Below are 16,663 nucleotides of genomic sequence, written 5' to 3'. Positions count from 1 at the left end.
CAAATTGATAGATCACAAGTCGATAAGTACCTATAATCTGAATAATAAAATGTATGTTAAATTAAAATAATATATGAATGTGTAACACGACTGTATAATTATTATTGTGTTATAAATAAATCAATACGAACACAAATAAAATGAATTATAAGCTTTAATTTTTTATATTATCTTTTTGTAATGTTTGTGTTTAAAATTGTTATCCTTGTACAAGGTACAATAGCAGATGATAAATATTTTCCTCTTCCTGATCCATGATAGATCTGGTTTTCTTCTGGGTCCTTTCTTGTTGGGCTCCCTGATGGGTCTCTCCATGTTCTACCTGGTGAAAGGATCTGTAAAATAAGGAAGAATGGTCAGGGGCCTACCGGGGGTGCCCCGGCAGAGGCCCTCCGACGCTCAAGTCAGATTTTATGGCTCAGAGTAGTATATTTAGGCAAGGGTTACAGAAAGAATAAAAATGGTGTCCAGGAAGGAAAAGGAAGAAGAGAGAACCCCCTCTGCGTGGCTTCTACCGTGATATATATATCTGTCTCTCTGCCACAATGCTAGCTGTCTTCTGTCGCCTAGCTCCGTATGTACGGATGTGTCAGGCGCCTGCTCCATGCGTAACGGCCATTAATTCTCCTCTGATACGTATGATTCTCCTCTGATACGCATGCGGAAGGACCTACCAGCGGGGCATCTTGGTCATTTTCCCCTTTCCGGGCTGGGTTGAATGGTAGGGCTGAAGTTGAGCCTGGTGAGGGCCTGATTACTGGGCCGAGAGGTTTGGGCCGGTTTGATTGAGGAGTCTAGGCGGAGTCCGGCCCTGTGACTGAGCGGGCTGGACCTGGCTCTCGAGGGGAATATTGAAGCCTTCGGATCATGGACTGTTTTCATGGGCCTGGCCTTTATACCGGGGTGAAGAAATCCAGCGATCATCAGCAGAGATTTCACTCAAATGCAACGAGTAAGAAATCAGTAGGTCTATAATAAATTATTTGGACCGTAACTAGCAACGACATACACAATTGCACAGCCCTTCTTCAATCCCCAACAAATGAAATTTTATTTATCAACACCTCTGTTTTCGAGCACAGACGTTATAGAATCCTCAAGTTCTTGCTCAGAAAGAAGCCTGGTGGAGAGAAAATATCCTACCATTTGATATTCATCGACTGTTTCCAAATTTATTGGTTTTGATAATATATAAAATACGAACTCCTCATAAATCATGATACATGTGCTAAATCGCTTGATCACGAATTGGAGGACTTGCTAGCTCGGCTGGACAAGTAAGGCACACGACCTGTAGGGGTTTATAGCCCTGATCTGAACCCTCCAAAATCTCCAAAATTCTGATCCTTTGAACATTTTCAGCGATTGTACGAGAAACCTGCTCATTTTTAGTAAATGCGAATTGAACTCTTGAAACCAACTCCTTGAGTAATTTTTATGCAAAACCCAATCAAGTTTTGATCGCTCGCAAACTGTTCGGTAGTATGCGTAAAAGAAGTGTAGCGCTTTGGAGTGCTATGATGACTAGGTATTTACATGATGGGTTTTCATCACAAGTTATTAGGTTATTGAAAGATATGGTTCGGGAGCTTCGGGTGATACTACAAAATCAATTGAGTATATTTTTGCTATTGCTTTGTCTTATTGTTCTGATAGCCGAAGAGTGCGGAAGGTCGACAATATCATTGCTATGTGTTGGAGGTCTGGGTTGGTGCGCCAATATGTAAGGAATGCTCTTAAAACTATTCAGACATGACACTGACACATCGATATGTAGCTATTCACACCATGGGCCAGGTAAGGAAGCTCTTGCTTTTCAAGAAATGTTACCTGCAGAAGAGTATCCTGACTATGCAACTTTCATAGCGGTTCTCTCTGCTTTGCCATCTAGATCTCGTAAAAGATTTCTACTAACTGAACCTAAGGAGAAAGAGTGATATTGTGCCTGGTTTGGAGCATTATACTTGTATTATTACCCTTCTGAGCAAGCCTGGAAGACTAGATGGTGCTCAGAGCTTTGTGAGGTCGACTCCTGTAAAATGGATTGTTGTTGCCTAGCGTACTTCGCTCAATGATTGTCATGTCCATTGAAACTACGGTTGAGGAAATCGGATTGCAGAGTATGTGTTAGAGATTGACTAATGATGCGGGAAAATATACTATATCGTTTTCATCATTTTTAGGAAGGGTGATACTTTTGTGCAGATTATTTTAGTTCTACTTTTAAACAGAAAATCGCATGCTACAAAATATCAGATTGCTGAGACCATGTTAGCCTTCATGGCAATACTTGAGCATATTGAGTTTGTTGGTCAAAGGAACATTCTCTATAATACTATATATTTACTATGTATTGTAAATAACATAGGAGGCAAAAAATTAAAAAATATATATATCAGAATGAGAGAGGGTTCAGGGGGAGAGGAAAAGAGATGCAAAATATCAAATTTGTGTGCTTTTGATGTTTCCAAATGTATATTCAAGAAAAGATGTTCTCCATGAATTTTACAAATTCATTGAAATCTATTCTTCCGTCTCTGTTTTCATCATAGGCTCTGATCATTTCCCTGCAGTTCTCCTGTGAAAATTCTTCCCTCAGCCCCAATTTTTGGAGGACACTCTGCAACTCTTGAGCATCAATAAACCCATCTTTGTTCTCATCGAAAACATCGAAAGCTTCCTTTACTTCCTCTAAGCTTGGCTCCTTCTCATCAAACAGCTGGGAAAGCTCATCAGAACCCATCGATTCTTGGAGCTCCTCACTTTCTCCGCTGCAAAAAAGTCCCAGTTTCCCCATCGCCATCTCCACCTCATCTCTGCTGAGGTTCCTATCATCTCTCTTGTTAAAGTAACGCTGCTGGTTGGACGACTCAGAATCTTGGTTCTTGTTCTCTTCCCAAACTTTTGAGTTACCAAAGCTATGTTTGGATCGAAGAGAGAACCAAAAGCTTGAGAAAAATTTCTGCAAGTCACTGACCTTATCCAAAAACAATCCACATAATAAAATGTGAAGCAATGTAAAGAATAACTCGTTATACGATATTGTATGCATGTCTTTGGAGCTCTCTGGTTGATCGTGATGAGACATGGTCGAGTATATCTCAACAAGACGAGAAAACAGAAGCCTTAATTCTTTTCCAATTAGTAGAAGGAGATGAAATGCTTTCAGCTCAGGAGAGAAATAAGCTTTGCAGGAATTTGTCAAGTAATGGATGAAAAGATGAGTTTGTTTTTACAGCATGTTGTAATAAGTATTTAAAAGCATCAAAGGGGCAAAGGTCAGGTGGAGGAAGGTGCCTGTATGGTGCAGGGGGCAATTGTATGGAAGAAGCTGCAAGAAAAGAAATATCAAGAAATGGTAACGAAAGTAACGGCCTCGTACGTGTAAAACGAAGGAGAAAAGTTTCTGCTGCTTCTGCATGATAATTGGAGTCTTTTTATTAAAAAAGGAAAATGGAAAGTTTGGTTGGCCTACTTTTCTGTCTTTTATGGTTGACAACAAACAAGATTATGCCTTTATTTTATGTTTTTTGTCAAATAACTGAAAAATATAAATAAAGTGAAGCTTCTTGGAAAGGAGAAAGTGCGCGGCCAATTCCTGGTTCCTGCCCTGCATTTTCCATGTAGCCATACAGGTTTCAAAATGGTCAACCAGGGAAACTTGTGGAAAACGACCACCTGGGTTTTTCCTTGGTAATATTCCAGGAAAATCTCTCAAGTCCAATTTTCCATCTTTTCGCTGCGGAATTTTACAGTCTACTCTCTATTTTTATATCTTTTCGCGTACGTCTACCCTAACCTGAGAGAAGGGAACTCTGGATCAGCAACAAGTAATATCATGGACTCCATCAAAATACAAGTCAAGCCTTGCGTCCCTGTTTCCATTTGTGGGTCTTTTCTTTTATTTATTTATTTAATCTAACATCTGATGAGGTAAAAGAACAATTAATTATTGTATTTTAATAATCCATAAATTTGAAAATTCATACTAGATAATTTTTAAATACATAAAAGTAGACCAACAGGGTTTGAATCTGAATTTTAAATTGAAACTTCTGCGCTTTACAATCTCTGAAAGAAAATTGATCTTTAGAAGTAATAAAAAATTATTCGTTGCTGAAAGAGAATTGGGACCATTAGATTTAAACCTAAAATTGATGATGGAAGTTATTGTACACCGTATAAAGGTGCCTTTATGATTTCTTTTTCCTTTTACAATTTTTTTTTTCCAATTGGTTACCCACTATAGAAATTTTTTAGAATTTAGCAAAAAGGCTGGATATGTGAAACGGGGATGGGCCAAGCATATGGTACAGCCCATCACTCTCCATTATGATTAGGAATAATAAGCTCGTATCTAACTGATGGCCCAATTTCAAAATAATAGGCACCGAGTTTCAATTCAATTTCAAAGGAGATTTTGCCCAAGCCATCAAGGTCTATTTAATTTGGTGGGTCTAACAATATCCATAGCAGCTCGCCGTCCCTTCTGGTACTTAAGGTTTAGCAAATGATCTTAGTATTGGGCTCTACAATGGACGAAAAGTTTTTTTTACATGCTCAAACAAAGAGCTGTTCCTCCGATCTTATTCTTGTCTTTCTTTGTACATGGAAGGAAGCATAGCAATATGTAAAAGAGCAACACGGCAAAGTCGAAGAGAAGGGACCACCAAACGAGAGATGGCCAAAGTTTAGAATCTAAAATGCAACCATCTTTGTTCACAAAGTACAGTTTGGCAGAGTAACATTCATCCACATAATGCCCAAAACCTAACCTTTTCTCTCAAACCACTTTGTTCCCCAAAAAGCACAAATTCAAAAACAAACCAAAATCACAAACGATTAATTAATTATCTTTAGATTAATCTCCGTCACCCCTGTGGAGGAGGGCCGAAAATAAAGCCAGTTTTGGGGTTAGTATTCGGCCCCGGATCCAGTTGATAGTCCATCACTGCAACCACCTCCCTTGATTTTCCTCCGATTTCCTGCAAACCAAACAGAGAATTTATTCATATAAGAGCATATATCATCATTATCGTGATGATAAATGGGACAGAAAACGGATAGTATAAAAAGAAGAGAAATTAATAATTAATCAACCTCTGCTTGAACCAAGGAATCTCCTCCAGCCTCAGCTGTCTCCATCACTTTTCTACTGAATCCTTAATTCACAATACCAAGTGTGTAAGAACCACAAAAGGAATCAAGCAACACTAAAAGAAAGGAAAACAAATTCCTATCAAAAGCACAAACAGCCAAGAACTTCGATGTATACCTTGAGAAACGGTGAGGGCCAAAAGAGCCAAAACTAGAAGAACCCTGAGAAAACAAGACCGACCCATTATTTCTAGCACAATTCCGGGAAATGGGTAGGGCTCAGCTTTTAGGTTTCTGGGAAACCGCCTGAGCTACAGATCCAAGGAAGGGACTTCTTATTAATACTAAATACTGTAAACACCCTGCTGTGCACTTCACAGGAGACTTGGCAATCTTTCTATGCATATATTTATAGACGTATAGCTAATAACCATGAGAGACTTTTCTTTTTCTTTTTTCTTTTTAATTTATACTCGAAGGTTGTGAGCTCTGATGACAGATAGGTTTGTTTATTATAGGCATTGGGAACTGCTGTTTTCGCGAAGTCCGTGATGGGAATCCTCGTCCTCGTGTGTATTATAAAATATAAATATAAATAAAAACTTGATTTATTATTGTAAATTATTGTAATTAATAACATATGTTTTATAATTAATTATTATAATCTAAAAACAGTTATGCTAATCTAATCTCTTGCAGCCCATTGAGGATTCCTTTCACTATAAAATAGTTATTTCCATATCGAAAGCAAGCGCCTGAATTAGTGCATGACAACCAGGTGGCGCAAATTACTATAGGTTTTTCTAATTTTTCAAAGTAAAGTTAAACTTTTTAAGTATTATGATGAAGAAATATTAATTAACTTAATTTATATTATTATAATTTTAATTAGTATTATTACTTCATACGATATTGCTGATTAAGTGATAAAGAATATTCCATCTCACTCCAACTGGAAAACAAAACCATGTCTGCTTAATCCTCTGCCAATTATATTTTTCATATGTCAACTTAATCATTTTCTTAAAATATTAACTAATTTTTGCATATTTTAAAAAAGTATTCTTATTTTTTCCTCTAAAAAAATATATATGTATACTTGTTTTCGAATAATGGAAAGAAATTTCTGTACCGTTGACTTTTTTTTTTAGTTTTTTATTTTAATTCTTAATATAGTTTTGCTTTTATTTTTGTTTAATTGACTTTAACCAATATAATACCGTAATCAAACAGCCTTCCCCCTTTTTCTTTTTTTTTTTTTCATGCATTGATTTGCAATTTTGTCTTTAAACCATAAGTTTAGGTATAGGAGGATATATATAAGTCAAAATAATTATTTATAAATATATATATACATCATTTTTATTTTTCAACACCATATTTTTTTATTTAAATAACATGCAATTGATGAGTTTATACAATGTGAGGTAATTTGCTTTATTCTCATATCGAAAAGTAAATAATTAAAATAAATATATGAAACTACAAATTTTAATATCATCTACTTTCTACATTTTAAAAATAAAAAAAAATAATTTTTTTATAAATTTAAATATATATACTCATTTAATTTAAAATTTATACATAATTTAAAATGTGAATTAATAATAATAATAATAAAGTACATCCAAATAAATTTAAAAGATTTCATATTTTACTTTTTTTATTATTATTTAAAAAAATAATAATAATAACAATATATATATTTAAAAAAATATTGAATTAAACAGAGTTTAAAATGTGAATTGATAATAATAATAATAACAATACTTTAAGTGGGGTCAACTACGAATTACGCGTGATCATGTCACGGGAATGTCAAGGCATAATTTGGAGTAGTAATAGGTGTTTATGCATGCGTTGTTTTGCACGTGAAATCCGTAGAATGCCTTCCATGTGCTCGCTCAATTTTCCCAATGGAAAGCACAAACACGCCTCTACCGCTGATCTATATATAATTATGCAGTAAAAGTTGGACTTATAGTTTTTTTTTTTGTTTTTTCTAAAAAGAATATAAAGAACTCTTTCATAATCTAAAATAATTAACATTCAAGTAATTCAAATTAATAAGGCACTTTTTGGGCCTAATTAATTATTTAATTATATGCATGTTAAGATGATATACATGGACAACTTTATAGGTCATAATTAATTAAAATTAGGTCACATTTCACTTAGATTGGGAAGCCAAGTTGGAAGTGTCTTTTCTTTTTAGGCAAAGGCAAAGCTAAAAGCTTTACAGGGCTCCACTTATCTTATAGTTAATTGGATACTTCAGGCTTAACATTCTGATATTTGAACACCATTACATGGAAAATGGATCTCAGAGTCATCATGCACTAGCTCCTGTTAGGATAATTAACTTTATGAACCCAACAAAAAAACTAGTGGAAAATAAGTTAATTAATAGGCTTCAGGGTTGACTTTCCTGTCCCTAATCCTAATGCTTAGATTTATTTATGTTTAAGGAATAACAAAGGCTTTTTTAAACAACGACTTCAAGAGAAGAAAAACATATAAATTTCACTTTAGTTGATAAACAAAAAAAAAAAAAGAAAAGACAATTGGTGAAAAAAATTGTATGGCGATTCTAAAGTTGGTGACAGGTCCCATCCCAAATACCCAGTATGGCAAATTCAAGACTCAGAGCTTCGACAAGCTCTGTATTGGTTTTAAATTCAGCATCCACCAAGGGAAAAGGAAAGAAAGAAAGAAAAGGAGCAGTGATTGACGGCCGCCACGAAAGAAGAAAAGTAAATACACAAAGAAAGCTGAGAAGCTTAATGGCATTACGTGCTTTGGGCCCCATCAAAGGCAAGCTTCGTGGCACACAAAATTAATGGTGGCCAACCTTTGCCTAATAATATTTTATATAGAAGCACAAAATATCTAAACATGTTTTATATTGGCCTAATCCATCAGAGGGGAATCTATATGGGATTTGCTTTTGAAAGATGGAGAGCAAATCCAGCAACTTTTTGTCCATTATTGAGTAGATGCATACTCATGCTATGTAGTTCAAGGATTAGAAAACAAGTTTAGACCTAAAATTGTTAAATATGATCGTTGCTGATCAGTGTAGGCTTAATCCGTCTTTAAGATAAAGATCCCAATATTTGTGTCCTTCTCTATATAGGACGATGATAAAGCTTAGCTTATTAGAAAGAAGAATAAAAATAAAATAAAGCAACAGGACAGGAAGGAAGACTTTATGATAGCTTTCCGCCTTCTGGTGCTAGTTGTTTGGATTATTTGGGCATAAAGAAAGGAAAAGGTGATATGTTCTCTCTATAGTTTTTCTTAGAAAGAGAGTTTTTTCTATGTGAGAAAGTTTGTTAAAAAGCGCGCACTCTCTTTTTTGATTGGTGACTCTTAAATTTGTCAAATTCCCCTTGCCTTAGCAAGGTGGTTTGTTTGGTTTCAAAGCTTTATCATTGCATGCAATTTTCAACCTTGTGGCTATAGGTTCTCCTCCTATGGATCTCTGTTTGATAAGGGTTGTAATAAGTATCTCCCTGGGCATTAGTTTGTTTTCATGGCCTTGACCTTTATTGCGAGAGAAGTTGGATAGCTACCTTGATTCAGTGGTGAGTCTTGCGTATTTGTGCATAATATTTTAGCACTTCCAAATCAGGTTTGGGTCATATTTAGGTGTTTAAGATTAACTATATTTTTGGTTTTTTTTTTTCTCTGTTTTTTTTAGATAAAGGATCAATCAATCATCGGCTCCGTCTGACCCCCCCCCAAAAAAAATAAAAACAAAAAAACAAAAAAAACTGCGTTTATTCTACAAGCTGATGACAGTTGACACTATCATTTTGATGTCTATTGATAAGATTTTCTATAACAAATATATTCATTCATGATTCCATCACAGATTGACCTTTATAAAAAAGAACGGCCAGAAGATACCCATCTTCAGCAATTTAAGGAGAATAAAACAAAAATGGATTTTCAATTCCCAAAACTATTTTAAAACCACTGAGTTGGTTACACATACTCGACTTTTGTCCTAAGCTCTTAGTCTCTCACCATTTTTATATATAAATAAATACTTGCACGAACTTAGCAAAACCATCTATCTGAAGCAAAAAGCACCTGCCTGGCACCCGACCCAAATAAAATACTGAAGTTGCTGTTGGATGACTTTCTTCTCCTATAACCTTCCTCTCACCATAGCTGCAATGAGAAACAATTATTACAAACGAGGCCTGTGAGTCAAATATGACCCTTTAATGTATATAACATACATAGCTAGTCAGCCAGAGCCATCATGCTTGCACCACTAGTAACAATATTACAAGTTTGTAAGGTGTCCAATTACGAGCTCTCCTGGAATTTGAGTGACCCAGACAATGCTGCAGGATTAGCTTGTGACACTGAAGAGGTTTCAGTTGTGTGATTCTTTTCATCACCTTTTGATTCTAAGGCCTTAAATAGTCCTAGTCCACTGATTGAATCAGCCTTATCATTCCTAATCCCAAGTGTCCTCCTCATATGGAACTTTTTGCAGTTTCTCCAAGGTCATCAGTTCTCGAAGTTTTTGGAATCCAAATGCCTAGTAGTATTATCATAAGATCATAATCTTGCTTTTATTCTGGATATTTCCTTATAAATGAACTGTATCCACTGTGCTAAGAATTGGGCATCAGTGGCAGTGATAGAGCCTGAAACTTCTCTTAACCAGGAAAAAGAAAACTAAAAATGATAGAATCAATTTCCAAGCTAAATTATACAAACCTCGACTATAAAAGGGGTTGATTATGATTTTTCTTTTAAATAATGTATTAATATTCGAAGAAAAAAAAGTTCACGATGTCCCTTTTCACAAATCAGAAAGCATTTAAGAGTTAAATGGGCCTGCCCACTATCTGACCCATCTCTAATTTTGTGAACTGAATAGATCCATAATGGCCCATATAGACAATGCAGCCCATAGGTTTGCCGACAGCCATAACCAGTATTGAAATAAAAAAAGGGGGAAAATATAGTTTTCTTTCAGGGCAAAAAAAAAAAAAAAAAGAAAAAGATTTCTTCTTGTCGGGGGAAAATATAATTTTGACATCTTTAGAAAGGTTTAGCCTAAAAAGGTGTGATACTTCCCCTTGAATTCGTCTTCCTTCCAAGGAAGTCGGTGCCCTGGCGACTAAGGCCCTCGTGCATTGCCTTTTCTTTTATAATATAATATATTTTTTATTTTATTTTTGAATCACTTTATTTTAATTAATTAAATACTCATCTTTTAATATTAAGATTTAAAATTACAACAAATTCTGTTGTATAAACAAATTTATATTTTATCCACTATTTTCACTCTACATTGAAAGGAAAATAAAATTTTTTAAAATATTTAAAATATCACTATACTTTATAGGTTATTTTTTAAAATTTAAAAATAAAATTATAATTTTATCATTCAAAAATCTGAACATGGCTAAAAAAAAGTTATTTTCATATTTTTTTTATTTTTCTTTCATTATTTTTTTCTATCCAATTACAATGTTGGTAGCGATTGATTTGAATTTAATATTGGAATTTTATATTTGTTTTTTCAAAGAAAAAATCAAAATATTTACATCATACTGAATTTGTAACAGGATTATAGTTTATTTATTTTCTATATGTTTATTAATTAAAAATAAAAAAGAAATATCATAAATTACTATATTGTAAACCTCAAATTATCCGAAAAGTTTTAAGAATTGATTAAAAAATATGTTATTTTATTTAATTATTGAGTGTTTAATTTAATATTTTGAGTTATTAATCGTTTATTATTTTTAGTATTAAATAAATTAAGTGGTTATGTGAATGACCAAAAGTAATAGGTACTTTTTGATAAAGAGAAAAAGTAAAATATTAATAATGAAAAAGGTGGGCCAAGCCCACAGTATACCCCACCAAATCATTGATAGATAATTAGTTTAAAGCCCATTCATAAGTCAGCCCACGTAATCCCAAATGCACTTGCTCTTTGGCGTATACGACTCTCTATCTACGCTAATCTGCCATTTGCGTCATCTAAAGCTCCACAACAGATTGTGATAAATACCAAGTAACACCGAGTTAAATGCCTCTTCATTGTACGCACTGCTTCATCTCTGGCTTGGCTCTTTCTTAGCCGGCCTTTAACCCATTTCACAGAGCAAGGATCTCTCCATTCTTTGCTCTTTTGTTTCGATCAGTTCAATTGTATCTTGTTCTGTGATCATTTCCCCCGCTGTTGCTGTTCATCCGGCCGCCTACAAATATTTCCCCTTCACCTTCAAGAGTACGTGGATTCTTGTTCTTTTTCCATCTTTTGCGAGGTGGGTCGATCTGATTTTGGCTCTAAATTGGTGGTTCAGATTTGTTTTTGTGATTTGGATTGGTTAAGATCGCTGGGTTTGTTTAGAAGATTGAGTTTGATTCATATTTTCTGGATTTAATTTGAAATGGTCTATTTCCATAGCTCAATCTCGGTCTGCAATTCCGTCGACCAATCAACAACAGTCATGGCAAATTCTGTGAATTCCAATGAGTTGCATCCAAAATCAAGGCACAGTAATCATGTGCACAAGAGTAGAAAGACAAATAATCATTCAAATTGTTCTAATATCCCTGTTTGTGATCGATCTCGATCAGCTGTTGTTGATGTTGTGATCTTGATTGCTGTTATTGGTGCTTGTGGATTTTTGTTATTTCCTCATATCAAGTTTGTAACCCTCTATTTGATTGAATTTGTTGGTGCCTTGCATTGTGTGGTTAAAGAGGAGGTTATGAGAAATCCAATGATATATGCATCTATAGGAATTAGTACTTTTTGTGCTGCAATAGCTGCATGGATAGTGCTTACATGCACAACTAGGAAATGTGGAAATCCGGATTGCAAGGGCTTAAAGAAGGCAGCTGAATTTGATATCCAGCTGGAGACGGAGGAATGTGTGAAGAATTCAAATGGTACTTTGGTAAAAGATGGGGTGAAAAGAGGTCTATTTGAATTGCCCCGTGATCACCATCGTGAATTGGAGGCTGAACTGAGGAAGATGGCACCACCAAATGGAAGAGCAGTCCTGGTGTTTCGAGCGAGATGTGGATGTTCTGTTGGAAGATTGGAAGTTCCGGGACCAAAGAAGCAAAAGAAGGTCAAGAAGTAGGACTTATTATATTTCTTAGTTTTATAGGAGGGATATAACCAGTACAGGAATTCACTCATAAGGGAGAGAGGAGTGTCTGCTCTGATCGATCTTCTAGGAGCTACCTTGTCCTTTAATAAGCTCATGGCAATAAGTTGTAAGAGGTTATATATACATTTGGTTAATGGTTATAGTGGAGAGTATAAGAATTCAGTAACTTTATTTGCCTACTATAATAATTGTTTCTTTGAAAAAAAATTTCCAACATCCTTCTTTACTTATCTACATTAATTTCAGTTTATCAAATTACTTTTGCATGATATTGTGATAGCCTTTGTTAATGAAGTTCAACATGATATTATTGATAACCTGTCCCTTGTATTTGAATTAGAGATGGTCTTCATGTTTTCATTTATTGGTCTAAGCAATTATGCCACTGCTAGGCATGCTTTGGATAATGATTCGTAACTATCAGTCATGGATTTTTGTTATGATTAAGTGTTATATAAGAGATAAAGCTCCTCATATTCTCACTGAAGTAGTAGCCTAAGCCTATACCTCATTGCAAGTATTTGTTGCTACAAATCTTATTCTCTGCTAGTTAGAATTTTTGCTGTTTTTGTTTATGTGGGCTCTTAGATTGACATTCAGACTTGTCCTAGCAAGATAACATATAAAGTAGAAAACGAAAGAGTGAGAAAAGGAATAAGTCTTCAGGACAACAATTTTAAGTTAGTTTGGTTGTGTAAGTAGTGAATATGCTGATGGCGGTGCAGAGTCTTCGTCATGAATCATTCAATTTGTGATGTATGCTTAACCTTCTTGACGCACATTATATAATACCCAAATGAAGTGGAAACAATGCCCTGCTGGGATCTGCGGAGTGGCACTTCCACAAAATGTGCTGGGCATCTGCTTGGCTTGATTATAACTTATAAGGGACTATAATGGCTCTTTGTATTAAGAGAATTGGTAGTTTAGTTCAAAAGGAGACACAATATCAAACTTAATGGTAATAAAAATTGTTTCGATATTACAAACCAGCATTTTTTTTTTCACTAGTCATACATGTAGTTGAATTGATTGCTCTTATGTTGAATGAAACCGTTTGATTCCCCCTTCTTTTAGTCGGAGCCATGTACCACAATTTGAGGATGTGTCCTTGGAGTTGAATGATTCATGCACCTTGTTAATTGTTGTCTAGGAAATAACTTGTCTACTAACAATATTTTTCATTTGCAAAATTCTAGCGTCATGTACCAGTACTAAAATTTTTAAGCTTATGAGCCAATTTCGTTCAAGTTGGAATATAGTTTAGTTAACTGAAATCTAGATTATTTACTGGACTTAAAGCGTAGAAATTTTGTTTACAGAATGAGAAGAGCTTAGCTAAATAGAATCCAGAGAAAGACTTGTGGTTGGCGCACGCATTAAGTTGTTTAGTATCTGCTCTATGTAACTATAGTTATTTTAACATAGGTTCTAGCTCTTTTCTACAGATCCATCGTCATCATCTCCTCTGCTTTCCAGTTAGTAACATTCCTTTCTGAATATCTAATGGACGTTTCACAAAGCATAGTTGATGGTTCAGTTCTGATTACTCCATTTCTCGTTTTTAACCAGAGGCAGGGATAATGCAAACTCCGGTAAAATGCCCCTCCGTTAGAATGCTTTAAAGTGACAAAAGCTTTTAGCGCTGTCATTCTTCATCTGATTTATGTTTTCATGGATCTACCGTTGCTTTCTATTATGTCTTTACCTTTTCCTTTTTTCTGTTGACATTTCTTTTGGTATTCTGTTTTCCTGATATCTTGCTTGTGAAGAATAGGTGTTTAATTAGAGATTCTTTCTTTTTAAAACAAAAAAAAGGGGTACTTTCTTGCAACTTGTCAATTGATACTTCCAAAATGCATCTTACAAGCAAAAGACATCTTGAATATTTACGGAATGAATAACTCAGTGGTTGAATCCGACTGTGTATTCCACAATTCATAATAGATAGCATGTTGATTTCCTTTTCTACCCTGAGACTCTCGAGTATTAGGTCATTTGGCAGATGGTCTAACAGGGACCTGTGTGGAATTGAATTTGGTGATTATGATTGAAAAATGAATGACTAAGATTTTTGAAGTAGTTGGATTATTTAACATGAATACGCCTTTTCTTTTTCTCTACTTCATTTGCATTGGAGACCAAGTGCAATTGTGGGTCATAGTCAATTAGAGAGAGGCAGGTTAATTGGATCAGCATTAGAATAAAATCAAGGTATCCTCCACCTTTAAATATGATAAAATAATTCGCCAGGTTGAAAGATTTGGCACTTTTGAATTGTGAATAGAAATTTGTCTTTTAAAAGACTGTAGAACTCCAGAAGCCCTTTCTTTTGAGAGTCTTCAAATGTTGATAAATATTTGAACTTCATGTGAGAGTAGATCATGGTCTCTTTCTGGCATCTGCTTGCTGTCCTAAGAACAGTAGAAATGAATGCAAACATAAAAAGGTTGAGGGGTTTTAATTTCACACGTTTGGAAGTTACATCAGATATTTATTATGAACATTTTAGATGGATCATGTTTATAGTACTCCCCAACAAACAAAAGATTCTTACACATGAAAGAGAAAAAATTTTCCCAAATGAATTGTGGCCATAACTTGCTGCCTAAATGAGAGGCCATCTTTAGCGGCTGCTGCCTTTTCTCTCTTATTCATGCTTTGGATAGCGACTGCTTTATTGCACCACATGCCATTTCATACTTCACAGTTCACGCCCAGCTTTTCAATCTCAGTTGGATAGACTTGGTTTATGACCTACTCACTCTTAATTATATACACACAAATGGAAACATTCAGTAATGGGTATGAAAACAAATTATTTAAATACTATAATTATATATTCATTATTTTGAATTTTCTCTCATTAAATGGTTTTTTCAATTTTCACAATCAGAAAAATATTATATTTATTTTTAAAATTTTACAAGATAATATTTAAGTATAATACATGGAAATAGGAATTTGCCCAAGAACCCTATTTGACAATAGTTTAGCGGGCTTATTTTTTACGCCAAAATTTGGATTCAGTGGGCAGGAAGGATGTGGTTTAATTCATTAAACATTGAAAAATTAAGTATTTTTAAAAATATCAATATCTTTATTGTTTTTTATTTTCTGTTTTAATTGATTTTTTTAATAAAAGAATTTCAACCGTGTCGAAACTATTTGCTTTGTTTTTATCGAAACGTCCTTAAGTATATCAAGCTTTAATAATAAAATTAAATAAATAATTTAAATTTATTAATATTCTAATGTTTCTTAAAAAATAAAATAAAAAATAAGATTAACGAATAACATGAAATCATTTCAAAATGTGGAACCAGTATGACAATTTGACAAGTTGATCCATCACATCACATATTATATGGCAAATAATTATATGGTGCTTTTTTTTTCCATAATTTTCATGAGTAAACCCGATCCTAAATTTTTCTTTTTCTTCCAATTTTATCATTTTTTTAAATACAACAATTATTTTTAATTTTCTAAAAATTATTACATTATTTTTTTAAATATCTCTTCAATTTTATAGTAGTAGATTAACGAAAATAGATATTTTAAATGGAAAGTAAATTAAAAGGTATTTTAAATGATTTAATTGCTTTATTTACTATGATGAAAGTGGATGAATGTGTAATTTTTTTTAATTAAAGTAAGCTAGAAATAATATATTTAATCCAATATAGTTATTAATAAAAAATTAAAATATTAATAGTTATTTTTTAAACAAATATTAATATTTATTTATTTACTCAATTTAATTAATGAATTTACATATTAAAATTTTATTTTTAATATTTTTTTCATTGCATAATTTTTATTTATTTTATTTTATATAAATATATTTTAATTATTTTTATTTTAAATATGTTAAATTTTATTAAATACAAAAAATATTTATTAAAAATAAAATAAAATTAAATATGATTATAATAGTAAATTTATATATTATTATAATTTAAAAAAAGTGAATAATAATTTTAAGATAATAAATAAATAAAAATTATAAAATAAAAAAAAATAATAATATTTTAAAATAATAGATTACTGGTGAAAAATATTTAAAAAATCCAAATATATGATATTAGATTTAAATATAAGTGTTAAAAGCGTTTGTGACGGAGTAAAACAATGATTTAGCATCGTTAAACCAATTTTTAATATATTGAAATTTCCTATTTATTTTCCAATTATATTATAATTTCTGAATATATTATATTATATTATTATATGTATATATGAACATTTATTTATTATGCTTGACTTTTTTGGAATTATTACCTTGATTTGGTGATGTAATTAAAATATAATTGGCAACCTATTAAATCAATTTCCTTTTTTTAATTAATTGAAGAATTAACAAAAATTTTAAATTTAAGAAAATTCATCAATACTTT

The 16,663-nt window shown here is 33.1% G+C and overlaps 2 protein-coding genes across 2 annotated transcripts; one reads left to right on the top strand and one right to left on the bottom strand.

Moving 5' to 3' along the window:
• Positions 1–2,264: 2,264 nt before the first annotated feature.
• LOC110607667 (probable calcium-binding protein CML46) lies at positions 2,265–3,321 on the bottom strand. Its single transcript, XM_021746819.2, has one exon. The coding sequence runs from the start codon at positions 3,086–3,088 to the stop codon at positions 2,480–2,482; it is 609 nt and encodes a 202-aa protein (XP_021602511.2). The 5' UTR covers positions 3,089–3,321; the 3' UTR covers positions 2,265–2,479.
• Positions 3,322–11,096: 7,775 nt separating this feature from the next.
• LOC110605131 (uncharacterized protein At5g19025) lies at positions 11,097–12,429 on the top strand. The gene has a single exon (XM_021743473.2). It carries the CDS (start codon positions 11,532–11,534, stop codon positions 12,231–12,233), a length of 702 nt encoding a protein of 233 aa, XP_021599165.1. The 5' UTR covers positions 11,097–11,531; the 3' UTR covers positions 12,234–12,429.
• The last annotated feature ends 4,234 nt before the right edge of the window (positions 12,430–16,663 follow it).

The sequence above is a fragment of the Manihot esculenta genome, chromosome 2 (assembly GCF_001659605.2).
Source record: "Manihot esculenta cultivar AM560-2 chromosome 2, M.esculenta_v8, whole genome shotgun sequence".
NCBI lineage: Eukaryota > Viridiplantae > Streptophyta > Magnoliopsida > Malpighiales > Euphorbiaceae > Manihot > Manihot esculenta.
Note: the sequence above shows the minus strand (reverse complement) of the source record. Positions and strands in the feature narration are given on the sequence as shown.